Source organism: Perca fluviatilis, chromosome 9 (genome assembly GCF_010015445.1).
Source record: "Perca fluviatilis chromosome 9, GENO_Pfluv_1.0, whole genome shotgun sequence".
Taxonomy (NCBI): domain Eukaryota; kingdom Metazoa; phylum Chordata; class Actinopteri; order Perciformes; family Percidae; genus Perca; species Perca fluviatilis.
Window position 1 is genome coordinate 14,110,331 of NC_053120.1, and position 17,888 is coordinate 14,128,218.

Genomic DNA, 17,888 nt, shown 5'->3' on the forward strand with positions numbered 1-17,888 from the left:
GAATCAGAGGTTTATATTTTATCCACGTTTGCATCTTTTTCCTTATAATACTTATAATTAACTAGCTCTACTCTGCAACACAAGAACAATTCTTCTTTATTTTCATGCTTATTTAATGGGTCAAACTGATGATGATGTTAATTTTTGCATGGGTGCTGTTAGCTTTAGCCTGAGTCTTTAAGAACAATATCATGTGTGTAGCCTTCAGGTGCAAATTTAAGACCCAGCTTTTTATAAAAGAGTCAGCTGGAAACATTAAAAAGTCAGCCAGAGACAGTGTTTTCACCCAACTCATTAGACTAGCATTAGCTCAATTAGCTAGCTGGCTGCAGCTGAACAAATCTGCTAGCGTCCGTTGCCGTTTCTACCCATCTAGACCCATTGTCTTGTAAATTACTGAGAATTTATTGTAAAATGTGCGAGAACTGAAAGCTTGACAAGCTCACCAGTAGTACCTAAGGGGGGCAGTCAATTACATAATTAAAATTGTCCTCTCAAAGTGTGTAGTTATATTAAATACTCTGTCCTCTAATTGGGAACTTATCAGTGAGTAAATTGAGGGTAGTAATGAGGTTCCCACAGGAGTTTATGCTCTCACAGCTGGAAGTTAACACACAGAGCGCTCTGTCAGACCAGTGATATAATCCTGACATTGATTCAGAGCGCCTGTGCACATTCCTTGCAGGGGGAAATTCACTTATCTGCTCGGACAGCAGCAGACAACAAATCAGCAGTCAGGAAATGAAATAGGGATGGGTAAAAACAAGCGTGTGATCCCACAGGATGGAGGAAAGGACATATTTCTCTGCTGCCACTTGCCTCAAAGGACGTTTTGATATAAGGCACCATATAAAAGTTAAAATACAGCAACAACTACAACCACTTTCTCAGAATCAATAAAAAGGGCAGGGACTCAACACTGAATCCAAACCACAAATCTATTTAGATAGAAGAGGTTTGATCCCAGGTCAAACTCATCTGATTGGGATCTGAACTAATATTTAATTGTCCATTTAACCCTGCATTTGCTGATGTTTTTTGGCTTCTTGGGGGCAGCACAAACAAGTTGTGAACACAGCATTGACGTATCATCACCGTTGGAGTAGATATGGTAAATAGGGGTCGACCGATAAGTTTTTTTCAGGGACGATACCGATTATTGGTAGTTAATAAAACGGATAACTGATATTTGGAACTGATATGCATTTACAGTAAAAATTTAAATCATTTTGTCAAAATTAACATTTTGGAATGTTACAAACTCCAACACAAAAGTTTGTTTAAATGCTTTAAGCAATTATTACAGTTTGTTATCAAGTGTTGCAGACTGCTTACAGAACTGTAGCAGAACCAAAGTAGCGCACTTTTTAATTCATTAATTTTATCGGTCAAATAAAACACTGATGCAGGCCGATAATTGGTTGATCCCTAATGGTGAATATCTTTTAGCTCTGTTTTGGTCTCTACCAACTCCTGAGGGAAATATCTGGTTCTTTAGCTGCTAAATGCTCCACTATGTCCACCAGCTGGTTACTGTGTCTGTCTGTTGTTTGGTGCTGGGCAGAGCTTTTTCTTACTGAAAACTGCAGCCAAAAACAACACTATTAGAGCAGTGACAGAGAATCAAAACAGTAAAATTGTGGACCCCGTAGCTAAACAATAAGCTGAAGCCTGATATACTATAAAGCTTGAAACTATAAAGCTGTTTTATTCCAAATTGGTAGTTTGGAGTCAGTGTGCATGTGTTCATTTTGTAGATAAAAAATTTAAAGACATCACTTTGGGTTTAATTGATTAAACAAAAAAAATAACTGTTATTGAAAATGAATGAAGAACAAAATGTGAAACAAAACAAAACATTTTTAAAATTAAAATATTCATTAGCCCTTCTTGTGATCCAATTTGAGTTCCAACACAATGTCAGGATCGCTGCTCAAGACCGTTTGTCTGTTTGTTTATGACTTTCGGTAGCAAGTTCTGTTCACCCTCAGGATATTTGGATCAATGCTCCTTCCTTGTTTCTCTTCAGGGTCTACAGATGGTTATTAAAGTTTTATTCCCAGCCTCACAAAACAAGTCCATTAATCATTTAAACGTGGCTTATTGCAACATTTACCCAACACTAATTCATCTTTATCTGGCCGACTCTGATGGTGGATGCCCAGAGTTTGGGCCAAAGTAAGCTCTAGATAAAGAACAAAATATATGAGGCAATAAGCAGAGGCAATAGCCTTGTGAGGAAGTGCTATTGGAGTACATTACATTAACCAGTCTAAAAGTTATTTAGAATAATTTACATTTTAAAGAATGCACACAACATCACTCTTCCTGTCTTGTTGCTGACAATTTAGACTTTAGTAGAGAAACAAAGAAAGAGACATGCGTCTCCTGACCTGCTACACACACACACACACACACACACACACACACACACACACACACACACACACACACACACACACACACACACACACACACACACAAATATATGCATTAACAGGTTTAACATTTGTATATCGATGTTTTTAAATTAAAGTTATTGTATTGGTGGTTTTGCTTATGGTAATGTGTGTGTGTGTGTGTGTGTGTTTGTTTGTTTTTACAGTGCTGCTATTGAGGAGACTTACTCCAAATCAATGAGCAAACTGGCCAAGATGGCCAGCAACGGAAGTCCACTGGGGTGAGTAACGCCATGTAAACACAGAACAGCAAAGCGACTTTACCCAACAACCCCTCCTCAACCCAGAATTTATACTGTTGGAAGGTGTTTGATACTGTAATTATACATTTAATGGTCATATGGCTGCATAGGAGATATGAATGAGTACCATCTGCATCACCAAATGTTCATATTCATGATTAAAATAATGCCCCCTCCGCTACTTAGCCTGTATGGTTTAATACATATGTTGTCTATTATATGACTTTAAAATTGTAAATGTATTAATGATATTGTATATGATATGGTTTTAATGAATTGCTGGGTAAAACAACAAATAGTGCTAATTGATTTCTGGAACTGATGGCATAGCAAACCTTAAAGAGCACATCTAGCCATTAAAGGCACTGAAAACATATTTTCTTAAACTGCTTCCTACTATGACTGATGAGAGTCCTGCATGAACACACACATTTCTGCCAAAGTTTTTGGTTATCACACTTGAGAAACGCACACTCCTGTTGATGCAGCGTTTTGAATGTTAATCTCTTCAAAAAACATACCTAAGGATGTTTTTTGCTCATTTAAATTTCAATGTTGCTTATTTAGTTTTACTTCTCAGGGCTTTTAAGTATATTAAAGGCCAGCTTAGGGGTGGCAGAAAATTTAGTTTTTGCTGACCTCCAGTGGTTTAACTAACTACGCCCCCTAGGGCTGCAGAATTAATCGAATTTTAATCACGATAAATTAAAATTAAAATGCGTCATTCCGTTCATAGAATGCTCCTTATCAAAGTTTTTGCAAAGCCAATCTATCTGATCACGTGCCTCCATGAGCCAATCAGAGTTGTTCCTTGCACCGCGCAGCTTAGTTTCTAGATGTAGAGAGTCACAGAGGACCGAGTAACTTGAGGAAAATTCCACAACAGGTAGCAGTCGGTCATCATAAGCCGGTCACGATGTTTACCAGTTTACCAGTAAACGCAACATTTTGTCCCGTCTGTTTTGTTTTTCAGACAACAGCAGTAACCATAGAGCTAGTTTGTGTCTTTTAGCTCATAGCTTTAGCAGCAGACTGTTTGACATCCCACTGTTGGAATCCTGTCACACTACACCGTTTAACTGTCAGCATTTTAGCCGTGTTTATTGCAGTTACTACTGGGGCTAACGGTAGGCTAACGTTACCTGCGGTGTAACATGTTACTAGTGTTTACTAGCGTGACATGCAGCGGTGTTTATGTTGCCTTTTAACGTGGGTTTTGGAGCATCAGAGCGCAACGCAGACATGTACGGTAAGTGGCAGTGTAATGAGCCACCGAAATCCGCGTTGCTATTTCGTCAGGTAGATACCTTATGGCAAACGTGCATGTATGGAAAGTGGTCGGACAACAGCTGAAATGGCATACTCCTTCACAGTATCCTTCAATAAAGGAGGAATGTAGCACAATATGGATGTATTAGCAGGAATGTAGCACAATATGGATGTAAAAGCTGTTATAATTAGTTATAATTATGTGACAATAAAATTTGTTTTGGTTAAAATCAACAAATAATCATGATAATTAATCATGATCAATATTGATCAAAATAATCGTGATTATCATTTTGGCCATAATCGTGCAGCCCTAACACCCCCCACCCCTAACTGACTCAATCGGAATACTGTATTTTGGTTTGCCAAAGCTTTGTTTAACAAAGTCTTGGAAAAGTAATTTTACAACTTGGCCACAGTATGACACTTAGTATTAGAGTACATTTTAAATGAAGACAGAGTTTGAACCAAGCAGTCTCATGTGTGTGCTTGATGCTTATGTATGTATTTCCCAGGACTTTTGCTCCCATGTGGGATGTGTTCAGGGTGTCTTCAGACAAACTGGCCCTCTGCCACCTCGAGCTGATGAAAAAGATGAACGATCTCATCAGGGACATCAACAAGTACGGCGATGAGCAGGCCAAAGTTCACCGCAAGGTACATACCTGGGATGAGGATGCTTTACCACTATCATTGCTTGCCCTTCATCGAGCCTCTGTCATCCTGATCTAATTTATCTCACCAGGGGTGTCCATGTGTCTTTTTCTCTGTCTGTGTGTGTGTGTGTGTGTGTGTGTGTGTGTGTGTGTGTGTGTGTGTGTGTGTGTGTGTGTGTGTGTGTGTGTGACCCAGACAAAGGAGGAGATGGTGGGGACAGTGGAGGCGGTGCAGGCGCTGCAGGTTCAGAGCGGTCACCTACAGAAGTTAAAGGAGGGTTACCACGCCAAGTGCTTGGAGCTGGACCGGCTCAGGAAGGAGGGCGCTCCACAGAAAGAACTGGAGAAAGTTAGCCCCCACTTTCTCTATTTTCAAAAAAAAAATTCAGATTTTTAACAGAACAGAAGCTAATCAAGTTCCTTTCAAAGAACGTGAAAGGGCTGGTTCACACAAATTGGGGAAAAAGACATATCTTCTTACTTACCTGTTGTGTCTAGCCGTGTGGATAGTTTTATTTGTTAAAGGTGCCCTGCCATACAAAACCGTTTTAACTTGCATTTTTTGAAATATGTTAGGTCCATATGTGTTTGTGTTATGTTGTGAATGTGAAAATGAACTGCTACCTCCTCTGTCAGCTCTAGCCACTGAAAAGAAATAAGCAGAGAAATCAGGCCAATTACAAAAGCTGGTCAGTCTGACATCATATTGCCTGAGCTCATTACTATTCATGAGCTCGCCCAGTTGCGCTGGGTAAAGGATTCTGACAGCCAGGCTCTCATTGTCTAGCTAATAGCCAATCAGATTCAAACAGCTTAACTTGTTGCATATTAATGAGAACTGGCAGAAATCAAGCTGAGTCTTCCTGCAGGCTTTCTATACCCTGCTAGAATGGCTTGAAACAAGGTAACCAAGGCATTCTTTCCACAAAAAATGTTACAGAGTCCATGGTAGAACTTCAGACATTACCACAAAGTAATGAAATATGTGTGGCAGGGCACCTTTAAGGTTTAAATTAGGCCTGAAAGTTCATTCTTGAATTTGGACACAGTCTGCTTTATGGTCTTCATAATTCATAATAATAAATCAGTGTTATTCCTTTGCTATACAACATAATATTAGTACTAGTGTGATAATTATGAAATTATTTTTATAGAAATAATATATACTATTTTATTAATGTCGACTGGAACTTGACAGACCTCTGATTCAGTGTCCTGCATCAGTATTCTTTAGTAAGCCCTGGGATGTTATGTTTTTATTGTCTGTCTTGTGACCCTAAAATCCATCATATGCTTGTTTCTTGTTTTCCACTCATGGGACCAGAGTGTCTGTTTATATTGAGGTTAATTCAATTAGATTTATCCTGTCTTGACAATTAGGGAGAACAACATTTTCTAACTGCTCTGCTTGACATCCGCTTTGTGAATAAATTGCAGTTCTTGTTTTAAAGGGTTGGGCTGAATACTGAAGTAGTTGTAATCATGGGGCAGAAATGATTCTCATTCACTCACTGAGCTATTCATTTTTATTTTAGGTTTGTGAATGAGAGTATGTAGCTAAAGGCCATCATTTTCCTTTTCCTTTTCTTTCTCACTAGGCGGAGCTGAAGTCTAAGAAAGCGGCCGAGTCATTTGCGCTGTGCATCGAGAAGTACAACCGCGTGGGAGGAGAGTTTGAACAGAAGATGAGCGAGTCCTCGCAGGTCAGCTCTGACTCCAGCTGGGCCGAGGGCCACTTTTCTTCTCTGTTTCTCTCTTTTATCTCCCTGACTCACCCTCTCTGTAACCTACCACCACACAAGAACTTCATTTTATGCTTTCATTTATTATCCTATCATGCCTTCCCCAAAAATGAAAACCTCAACCCCCGACTCATAAACACCCACCCGTTCGCCCAGACATGCACATCCTGCCCCCCCGCTTATTACCTTTAATTACTGCCTCCACACTTCCATGGTTACTGCTGCTGTTTCCATGGCAATCTTCAACAAACCCCAATAAGTGTGTCTGTGTTTTACATTTGAAATGATGACTGAAATCATTGTGACCAATTATCTCTTGGAATAGCTATGAGAGGGAAGATTAGTTATTAGTATGAAGGGGTATGTGGTTCCTGGCAGAAAAAACGTGTCAAAAGATCAAGAAAGAAAAGATGAAAAACCAAATGTATGGACCAATAACAAATCAGTAAAGAAGAGTGTAAGATGCTTTTTATCAAACATAAAACTAGAGGAAATCACAAGATACATTTTTTTAAGGGCATTTTAACACCTGTAGTTTGGTTCATTTTGTCTGGATCAAGGGAAAATAAAAGACACATTGTCTTTAGTTTTGGTCCAGCTGTGTTCATACTGGCTTTTTACAAAAGGCTGTATACAAGTTACAGACTGACCGGTAACTCATTGATTGGACTGCTTTGGCAACATGGACCCATGTAGGGAAATGACAATGCCAGTGACTGGCAGCAAGTTGTGCTGCACCTCATGAGTATGTTCATTTTCTCTGGCATTCACAAAGAGCTCACAAAAAAACAGATAAATGGGACAAAAAGAGCCATTAGTACCACAATCTTACTGTATGTGAGGATAGTTACTGTGTGGTTGCTGCCTTTGACTCACTTTTTGTTTGGGGAACTACTTGCACAATACAAAGTAGGACACAAGCACGACACCTCTGGTTTAAGGCTTTTTCACTTTCTGATATACGGTGCATACATGTTGCCATGGTTACTAAATAATACTGTGAAGGAGATCGCTTAACTTTTTTCACGATCATGGATCAGTAATTTAATGTTTGAATTCTTTCTAAAATCACATATTTACTATCACACTGTCTCTGACCCTCCTTTGTTCAGGCAGTCTCGGTCCAGTTGCAAATTTCAATTGGCAGCTTTTACACCAGCCCAAAAGAACTAAACCAAACAAGCAAACACATCCGTTTTTAAAAACCGAACCAAACAGTATAGGTGTGAAAGCCCCCTAAGATACTGGTTCTTAGAGCAACAGCTTCAATGAGTTTCAGGAATAAAGATATTTCCATTGACAGACTTATCCAGATGCAGTGTTTCCCACAGATTAGAAAGCAATTTGTGGTGGAAGGGGGGGGGGAGGTATAAAAAACTGAGGACATGCTGTTGGATGCTGTCCTCCTCTCCTACTCTTTCTTCAATACCTAACGAATCTATCTCTTTCTCTCCCTGACCTTGTCTTTCTGTGTGAGCAGCACTGGTTGAAGCCTGAAAATATTGTAAAGAAATTAATAACATAACCAATTACACTGGTCGGACTGTTCAGCTCTGTTTCAGACTGATACCTCCGGTTCAGGCTGGTCCTCATCCTCAACACGTGCCTTTCTCAGTCACAGAAAATACTTTTCTGTCATCTGGATTGAAGCAGCAAACATTCAGTGTAAGAGTAAAAAAATTAGATAACATTATTTATAATAAATTTATTTGATTCACAGCTGCTACATATAGTGTTTTGACCTCAACAACCCAACTGCATTTTACCGCAAACTTGCAACTAGTTAACTTTCTAAAGCAGGCACAATCGCTTGTTTGCTAAGAGTCGGGTCGGGACTCCAACATTAACACACTGACAACATTGTATTTGGAATATAATATATTTTTTATAGGACTTTTTTTTTTTTTTTTTTTTTTAAAGATTAATTCTTTATTACATTTTTCATTTTAAACAATAACCGAACATACAAACACACTTGAACAAGAACAACCCCCGTCTCCCACCCCCCACCCTCCGCGGTCTTGAGGAAAAGAAAGAAAAAACAAACAAAAACAGAAATCAAACCTTGCCTAGTCACCCTCCTCTACTTCTTGTGATGCTGAGGTCATTAGGACTGATATTTGTGCTGCTGCACCTTTCCATAGGTCTATAGGCGATGACCTGGCTTTGTTAATCCTTGCTGTAGAGAGCTCAAGCATAACTATGTCCAGGAAGTACGCCAACCACTGTTTTATACAAACCGAGTGGGGGGGAGCCAGCGCTGAGCTATCATTTTATTGGTCGCAGTTGAGCCAGCTAGCCAAATTTTCTGCTATCTCCCAAGTGTAATTTAGACAATCGGGTCAGTAGGAATTTGACATCCTATCACATCAGATATTATTGATGTTGTTTTATTCCAAAACTCATGCACCTGTTCACACTCCCAGACCATGTGTAGGAAAGTTCCAGTTTGTTCAGGTTGACAGAACGTGCAATAGGGAATAGGAATGGCTTTGGAGACGTATCTCTTCTGAGGTGTCCAATATGTCCTATGAAATATGTTGAAGTGGATCTGCTGGTGATTGTCCCAAACTGTTTCCCAATTAATTACATTCCCCTCCGGGCTCAGCTCTTGCTCCCATTTCTTTAGTATTGGGAGTTCTCCTACGGATACTTGCATCAGTTTAGCATAAACCAAGCCTCTCCATTACTTGCCACAGGTAGTTCCATTCTATGCGGTCAAAAGCCTTTTCCGCGTCCAGTGATAAAACTGCTGCCGTTGTTGGGAGGTTTCTGGCTTCTTCTTTATAGGACTTTTTAATGTGTGATTGTGTAAAGGTGTTCACGAGATACCAACCCTTTGTGAACTTGTGAATTTCGCCAGCCGTCTTCTCTCGTTTTCATGGAGACAGACGCTGTGTGCACGGAGGGGAGGGGCTATGTGTGTGTGTAGCCTATGTGAGAGAGACGCATGCAGCTGAACGAATACATTGCGTGTTTTAAATAGCGTTAAAAAAAATAATAATAACAAAACGCAATATGTGGCGGCCGGTGTTGATTGTGTGGCGCACCGCCACAAATTAGTCTATGTGTGGGAAACACTGAGATGTAAGAGTTTGCTGTAAAACCTGCAGCCATTTAGTGAAGAGTGTAATAATACAAAAAACATAGTCATATGACGCAGTGGAGCTCTGCAGCAGAGTTGAGATGAGGTGGCTTCTTAATATGGCAGGGCCCAGTACATCTGCAAACTCTTATTTAAAATAAGTCTTTATTTCTGTATCTGACTAATCTAAGACCAAAATTATGACTAAAACTGCAAACCAGTCTGAATTATCTGTGTGAAACTGGCCCCTGGAGTCGTGGCAGATAGCAGATGGGAATGAAGTGCCCTACTGAAGGCTGACCGCAGTTGCGAAGAGTCAGTGGAGAATGTTTTATGTTTGCACTCTTTGCCCAGTTAATTGGAGAAAAGAAATTGGCAAAACTCAACTGCTCAATAATTACTTCTCGATCAAAAGCCAATGGCAATATATCAAGATAATTCCCCTGAACCAGACAGCGACAAATGAGCTGGCTGAATTTAAAGCAGGATCAAACTTAAATACTAAATCCTCTCAAATTATCGCTGGTTTAAAGACCTGGCGCCTCTTCTGCTGGCTAACTGCCTCTCTCGCTGCTCCTGAATCCTAAGATCCCGTTTAAAACCCATTTATCTTTATTGCATGTATGTGGAGGTTGAAGTTTCTATTTTATTTGATTCTGGATGTTTCTCTAAATCCTCCTGAGTGAATTTAGAAAGTTGCATTTCTTTCCATTTTTTTTATTAAGAGACAAAAGCACAACAGCAACAAACCTTAACAACCACTACAAAGAAATATGAACAAAACGCATAACAAAAACAAACAATAGCAACTGAAATAACATAAAATCAGCCTGTACATACAGCAACATATCCCATACATCATCAGACCTAACAACATATTTATAATTAGAAATAAACAAGACCTAAAAAGGAATACAAAATCCTAATTCTCATATGGCATTAATTTGTTAATACTGGAAAATGAGCTGTTTTGGTAAAAAACCTGTGTTCAAAATGTGTTTTAAAGTAGATGTCAGCGAAGCTTTGATCCTGTGTGGTTGGATTTGAAATGATTTATAGCACAAAAGGTCAGAGTAAGATGTCAACCCAAAGAGAAAGATCAAGTAACCAACAGAGGTTTCACATTTTGTGTGTGTGTGTGTGTGTGTGTGTGTCTGTGTGTGTGTGTGTCTGTGTGTGTCTGTGTGTAGAAGTTTCAGGAAATTGAGGAGGCCCACCTGCGGCAGATGAAACAGCTGATCAAAGGTTACTCCCACTCCATAGAAGACACCCATGTTCAAGTGGGACAGGTATGTTGTAGCTGACATTAAACCGTGCTCTGATGACAGAGCAGCATTTTTCCTTCTCCAAAAGACAGCATTTAAAATGTCTTTATTCTCTATATTTCTACTAAACTTTTTTTTCTAATTAAGAGGAAAGTGTATGGGATTCATGACCTGAGCGTCAAAATACTCTTGTACCAGTGAATCGTGAATCGTGCGCCATCATTACCAACAGTTTTTTTTTCATCAGCCTATCCGTGGTGTAATGTTTAGTTAAAGCTCAGTGTGGTAACTTGGCACAATGTTGGCAAATTGTAGTTTTGCACCTCCTGTTGCATGATTGATGATGTTACACAACAAGTAAGTGATTGCTGCCCATTTCTTGCAGACACATGAAACGTTAAGTGGTAAAAAGATAAAGATTATCGGCAGCATTTTAGTTTAAAAGTTTAAAACATTACTATCCACGAGGTCTCTAGTGTCAACTGAAGGTATTCAAAAGTCAGGTGCAACTCAACACTTCCTGTGCAGCACAACAGTTCCATGCTTATGTTCACCAATAGTACACTTGAGGTCAAAAGGCATTTAAGACTCAAACAATAAGACTCAAATTACAACACTGGCAAAAATAAAGTATTTTACTGTAAAAATGTGTTACACTTAGCTTAGATAACAAAAACAATATTTTTTATGACACCTTTTATTGTGTTTTTTTCTTTTAAAGGAGCAAAATAATCATTCTTGTTGTTCTCTGCTGCAGGTCCACGAGGAATTCAAGCAGAATGTGGAAAACATCGGCATCGATAACCTCATCCAGAAATTTGCAGAGCAGAAGGGCACGGGCAAAGACCGGCCAGGTACAGTTCAGCTCACCCAGGATGAGTTTTTGGCTTGTTTTAAATAGGAGTGAAATTAAAGCATGAACATGCAACTTCAGCAGCTTACATAACAATAAAAATATGAAAACACCCACATTCAAAAACGTATTATCAAGCTGCCTGTTGTCTGCAGCTCTGGTTGGTTTTGAGGAGTACATGACAGCTTTGGCACCAGAAGGTGGAAAGAAGAGTCGAACAAAAGCCTTCAGGATCCCCGGCCTCAGCAAGAGGGACAAGGAGCCAGACTCTACGTGAGTGTGCGCACAAACACACATAGAAACAAACATGCTGTACTCTACAAGCTCCTGAAATTGAAGTTGACATTGAGTTACTACTGAATAATGAAAACAAAATACATCTATGTGTTTTTTGTATTTGCAGAGACTCAGCTTTGACAGAGACACCGGTGAGTATCCCAAACACTACAGCCCCGAAACCAATGTGCGTGTGTGGGTGCGTGCGTGCGCACGCGCATGCAGAAAGAAGGTGATCTGGAAATCGTGAGAGTGTGTTAACATGACTGACGGTATGGGGTTTCCCAGGTTTATTCCAGTACTTCTGAGAAGAGGTTTTTGAGATACTTTGGCAGTGTCAGGGGAAGTGCGTACTGTAAGTGCATTTGAAAGTGTGTGTTTATGTGTGAAATGGCTTTGGACACTGCCATCTAATAGACTGATGTGGAAGAGGGGAGTAAACAGCAGATCACAGAGCTAATGCTAATTTGCACTTTGAAGGGCATTATGTGTCTGACGGTTACTAGTAATAGCCTCTTTCCGACCAAGTAGTTACAGGAATGTAGTTATAGGAAAAGTCCACTTCTAAGCAGATCTACTAACTACTCTCCCCCAAAACCATTTTTTCCATTTGCATTTGCACTGGCCAAGTGGCCATAGGGAGGGGTAAGGGAGTGATGCAAGCACGGCAATGGTCTTTATAGCGTTAAAATCAAAAAGCAAATACACCAAAAAAAGTATGAACTAAATACTAAATCTAATGTATATAGCATATTTGTCATAATTTAAACAAGTCTCCCAAAGAGAAATGGGTATCTCTCTCCCCCGCGCGCGCTGTGTGTGTGTGTGTGTGTGTGTGTGTGTGTGTGTGTGTGTGTGTGTGTGTGTGTGTGTGTGTGTGTGTGTGTGTGTGTGTGTGTGTGTGTGTGTGTGTGTGTGTGTGTGTGTGTGTGTGTGTGTGTGTGTGTGTGTGTGTGAGTGTGAGAGTGAGACGACCCGGTCAGCGAGGTTGTCAAGAGTTAAATTGAAAAGTGGAGTTTAACTCTGAAAAGACCACAGGTTCCCGTTAATCTTATGATGGACATGTGTTGTGATATTTACACAAACGAACCATCAACGGTGAAATAAAAGCCTCTTATTTACGAGACCTCCAGCTTACAGCGGGGTCTCTGAGCATGACTGTCCGAGCGACGAGCTAGCGGCCGGGGCAGGCGCCTGCTGGCTGTCTCCTCACTTCATGGCGCTTCTCAACTCCGAAAACTTTGAAGAAAATTGTCAATTTATTGTATTATTTATTTCATTAATTTCCGCAAGAATGCCTATATTCGAAATCTAAACGGTTCATTTCTCGCCTAAAACGTTGTCAGAAGTGAATTTAGTGATGAATAAGATGGTGAAAATTGTTAAAATTGTCCCGTTGTTGGTCTGTCTGTACCGGAAACCTGACCCTCGTTGACCTAGGTTCCTATGCTGAACAGGGAACAGCGAAAAGACCCTTCCCTGAAGTAGGAGCTGAAAGAGTTACAGGAACTGCTGCCAGAGGAACTTAAAAATCCCCAAATTGGTCAAGTCGGAACAAGAGAAAAAAAGGGTTCTAGGAACGTTATGTTCTAGGAACTGCAAAAATCCCTCCGGTCGGAAAGCGGCTATTGTTAGTTACATGTCACTTTAAGACATGTATAAAAATATATATGCACACACAGCCCATTCACAAGAAAAAGGAAAGTCTGCAAAAGTTCCATTATTGCTATTGCTCACATTTCTTTTATATTTGCAAAAAAAAAAAATAGAATATTACTGGGAAGTTAACTCAAAAAACAAGCTAGTCTTTAGATCATACAAGTGTGCTTTGTTTTCCCCAAAATACGTCAGTGTTTTGCGGCGGAAAAACGGCGCTGATGAGAGCGGGGAGAGTAATTTTAACAGTGAAGTTGTGGGACAGACAGCTACTCAACGAGCTGAAACTCCCTAAAAAAAGCTGTAAAGCCGTGAGGAGCTGTAGGTTTAGGTGATAATTCGCTAAAGGTGTGTCACTAACGGGCGACCCCTTGATTATAGCTGCCTTTTTGTCTGTGAGTCTAACTAACTGTGGTTAAGCTGGTCCTGCAGTTATACTTTTTTAGTCTAATCACACTAGTATGCATTAACTAACCTGTTCTGAGTTTTCATAACTCTGATTTCTTTCACTGTGATCTGATGAAGAGAATTATCAATGGCTACAGTTGTCAACTTGACCTACTGAAATCTGTTTATTGAAATCCAATCTAATAAAACACCATCTGTATGTCCACACTCAGTCTAAAAATAACTGCTCCCACGTTGGCTGGATTGTAAATCAGGCCTCCCTCATGTCTTATTTTCAAGATCATATGACTGCAGCTGACATGTATCCAGACGCCCTGGCTAGAAAAAATAATTAAAATCAAACTGAAAGCACACCTGTAGCTGTATCTTGTGTTACGTTCTGTCAACCGCTCTGTGGTACGAACGAAAGAAACCGAGCTGTTCTTTTTATCGTTGTACATGACCTGTATTTGTTTTTAGTGTGCCAATAAAACATTTTCTAATATTAAGTCTTTCATGAATTGCATCCAAGGCAAGGCAACTTTATTTACATAACACATTTCATACCAAGGCTAAATTCAAAGTAGTAAATTCACTGACAAAGCAGACACAGGTTATGGCGTTACCGTGGGTAATGTTTGGAATGCAGATCATTGACATTAGGTCTGGCAGTACGAGTCATTTAGTGCTGCTAAACCTAGTCCACACATGCAAAATTGAAAGATGTGGGACATAGAAAAATGTTCAAGGTTAACAGGAAAACCGCACAAGGGTTACATTTGAATTGGATCCAAAATCTTTATCCAATTCATTATCCTAGTAACTATTATTTCACAGGTAAACCTAGTAAGCCCCATCCCCTAAAAAGAAAAGAAAAAATAATTATGAGCCAGGTCTAGGAAAGGAACGGAGCCATAAGATCTGGCTTCCATCCAAGACACATAGTTCTTATCGCTAGCTGTATCAAACAGCTTTGTTTGAGCTCTTGGTAGTTATTCACTCACACACTCTGATAGAAGCCTCTCAGTGGTACATGTAGGCTGCATTGCTGACTTACACAGTATGACAAAGCACTTCTGTGTGTCAGATATGTGGCTGAAGTGCCATTTCTCTTGGTGTTGCTCTACTAGCTGGTCCCTGACCCCCTCTCTTGCTTTGTGTGTGTGTGTGTGTGTGTGTGTGTGTGTGTGTGTGTGTGTGTGTGTGTGTGTGTGTGTGTGTGTGTGTGTGTGTGTGTGTGTGTGTGTGTGTGTGTGTGTGTGTGTGTGTGTGTGTGTGTGTGTGTGTGTGTGTGTGTGTGTGTGTGTGTGTGTGTGTGTGTGTGTGTGTGTGTGGGTACATGTTCCTGTTCATATAGAATTCACCCCTGGAAGTAGACGATGAGGGATTTGTCATCCGAGCTGACAGCACGCACAATGATATCCTTTTTTTCTGCTCACATGTTCCACCAGGATTATTCACCATAATATCATATTACAACTTTCTAGCTTTTCATTCTTTAATTAATTATCGTTTGTAATCTTTCTTTGTTTTAGGTGAATCATGATACTGTCAACAGATGTTTGTTTGTGCCATGTTGTGAATACAGTTACAAAAGGGTGACAATTAAGTTGTTGTTTTATTAGTCTTCAATGTTCCTTGGCAGAAAGTCTCTGGAGCTCTGTTGGATAGATGAACATCATTCTTCCAAAAGATTTTGTGTTTTGATGATGATTGCGATAGAGAATGCTGTCCAACACATCAGTTCAAAATCTCCAATAGGTGATTGGGATGACCATAACATGTGATTCGCATCTTTTTAAAGCTTTAGTGCATAACTTTTTTTGATGAATGAAGGAACGTCCGTTACATTCAAGCCATCGCCAAATGAGTTGCTACAAAGCTAATTAAGACTTTCACCTTCACAAAACTCTCTCTGTATTTCTCAGTATGGCTGTGTTCAGAAACTCAAGTGAAGATAATTCCCTCTTCTGAAGAGTCCATCATATTTTTTTAGTCCTCCGTGTCCTCCTTGGCTACTAGCAACTGCGTGGAGGAGGGGTGGGGGCGGGGGAGGTGCGCGATCACGGAAGGCTTGTATCATGTGGACACGCCGACAGTGTTGTTGGCATTACTTAGAATTCCTCATGGGGGCGACAGAAACTACGCACTATAGCTTTAATACTTATCAAATAATTTCTCGTGCCCTGTTTGGAAATGCATCTGTATTCATTGTGTTTTTAAACTCATTTATTTGTTTTTCCTTTATCGATCAATACATTTTTATTCATCACATAAAATTGTACAGCGTACAATTCCAGTGAAATGTTATCCAATCAGGTTAACCAACATGTGTATGATTCATCATAAAGCAGAATGTGGCCGTCAGAGTTTGTCACCCGTCTGTATATTACATCTAGCTTCTAATTATTTGCATTATTGATTAATCTGGTGTTTTAATTATGTACAGTGCCCTATAAAAAAATATTAATCGCCATTGAAGTTATTATGTAAAAGATGTAAGAAAACTGCGGTGACTTTAATATTAATGGGACTTTTCTGTTTATCATATTATAGCCAAATTAAATCCACTTTATTTTAATGTTGTAAACAATAAAACATGAAAAGTCACAACAGGGATGAATACTTGATATAGACACTGTATTTTTCTATGTATCAATTACTCTGTAAAGTATTAACGAATATTAACGGTTAATGTCTTAAAATTATTTATTTTGGGGGTAGCCTAGTGGCCTCAGTTAGTCTGGCCGGGATCTTTATTGCATGTCAATTCCCCCCTTTTTGATAATCTGATCATTAACTACATCTGTACTGAGCTAACACAAACCTATGAAACGCAACATCTGTTGAAAAATGAAAAACAACTATAACTATAAGAACAACTTGAGTCTTCTTTAAATTCACTACATATTTCAGATTCAATAAACTTGACTCCCTCATATGACAGACGCAGTTTGCACCAAGTTAAACCTCTTGAGAATGCTAAATTGACTCTAATAAGGCCCCTAACTGAGATGGAGGCGTTTTAAATGAAGCGTAATCCAAAGGTCGGATGTGAGAGGGGGGTTTAACCAATTTATTCACACAAACCGCCACATTTATGGCCTCATTAACTGTAGAGCTCTAGACAATTATAACGGTCTCTACCCAATTTGTTAGTGCAAATGAATCCCCCTTATTAAATACAGACGAGGTAAACGTCTGAATGGGATATGAATGAAATGTCCTCCTAACACTCTGTGTCCTGACTCTCCAGCCCTGATCCATTTATCAGTAGCAGCTCTCAGTCCTGATAGCTCCGAGATAACAACTCTTCCGGACTTTGCCATCCCCTGCCTGCTCAGAATAGATGGTTCACATTCATCAAGCGCCCTCATGCTGTACATGTCCCTCAGTTTCTCTGAATCTTCTAATAAACACAAGACACAAACGCACCTCACATGATGTGACCCAACACTTCCACGTGCAGCAGAGTGGAGTCCAAACAAAGAGGAAGTGGCAGTTTGGCTATTTGAAGCCCTGCAGCACTCACTGCCAGCACACTCTGCGGTGCTTCTGCCTCTATTTGTGTTTTATGTGTCTGTGTTGAATTGCACTCTGCTTGCCTGCATTTTCTCTCTGATGTCCTGAGTTAAATGGTAATTTCCTCAAGATTATACCAACGGCAACAAGAAGAAATGTTATTTTTTGCAAAAGTCAGTATTTCAAATGATAAGAATTAAGAATAGATTAAGAACAACTTTTGGAAACTTGCATTTTATTTTAAAATTATGCTGTATTACTTTAAATATCGGTAATGAAGCATTAGTTAAATTGTTCGGTTTATTTCAAACATTAGATATTTACGTCTCATAAGTTTACAGTAATAAAATAAATGTTGCTTTCAGTAATGCAACAGTAATAATACTGGAAAGTGAAAACAGTACAGTACATTTACACAAATGTACAGTACAGACACAATATTCAGACATTGCATTTCTTAACCTTTACACTAATTC

The 17,888-nt window shown here is 39.5% G+C and overlaps 1 protein-coding gene across 1 annotated transcript in view; it reads left to right on the forward strand.

Moving 5' to 3' along the window:
* The window catches only part of fcho1 (FCH and mu domain containing endocytic adaptor 1), a 63,386-nt gene that overhangs the window by 28,775 nt on the left and 16,723 nt on the right, over positions 1-17,888 (forward strand). The window contains 9 exon segments of the mRNA XM_039811643.1: positions 2,606-2,680; positions 4,486-4,627; positions 4,823-4,975; positions 6,225-6,329; positions 10,644-10,742; positions 11,476-11,572; positions 11,727-11,844; positions 11,975-11,999; positions 15,248-15,308. Coding sequence (XP_039667577.1) covers positions 2,606-2,680; positions 4,486-4,627; positions 4,823-4,975; positions 6,225-6,329; positions 10,644-10,742; positions 11,476-11,572; positions 11,727-11,844; positions 11,975-11,999; positions 15,248-15,308 — 875 coding nt within the window.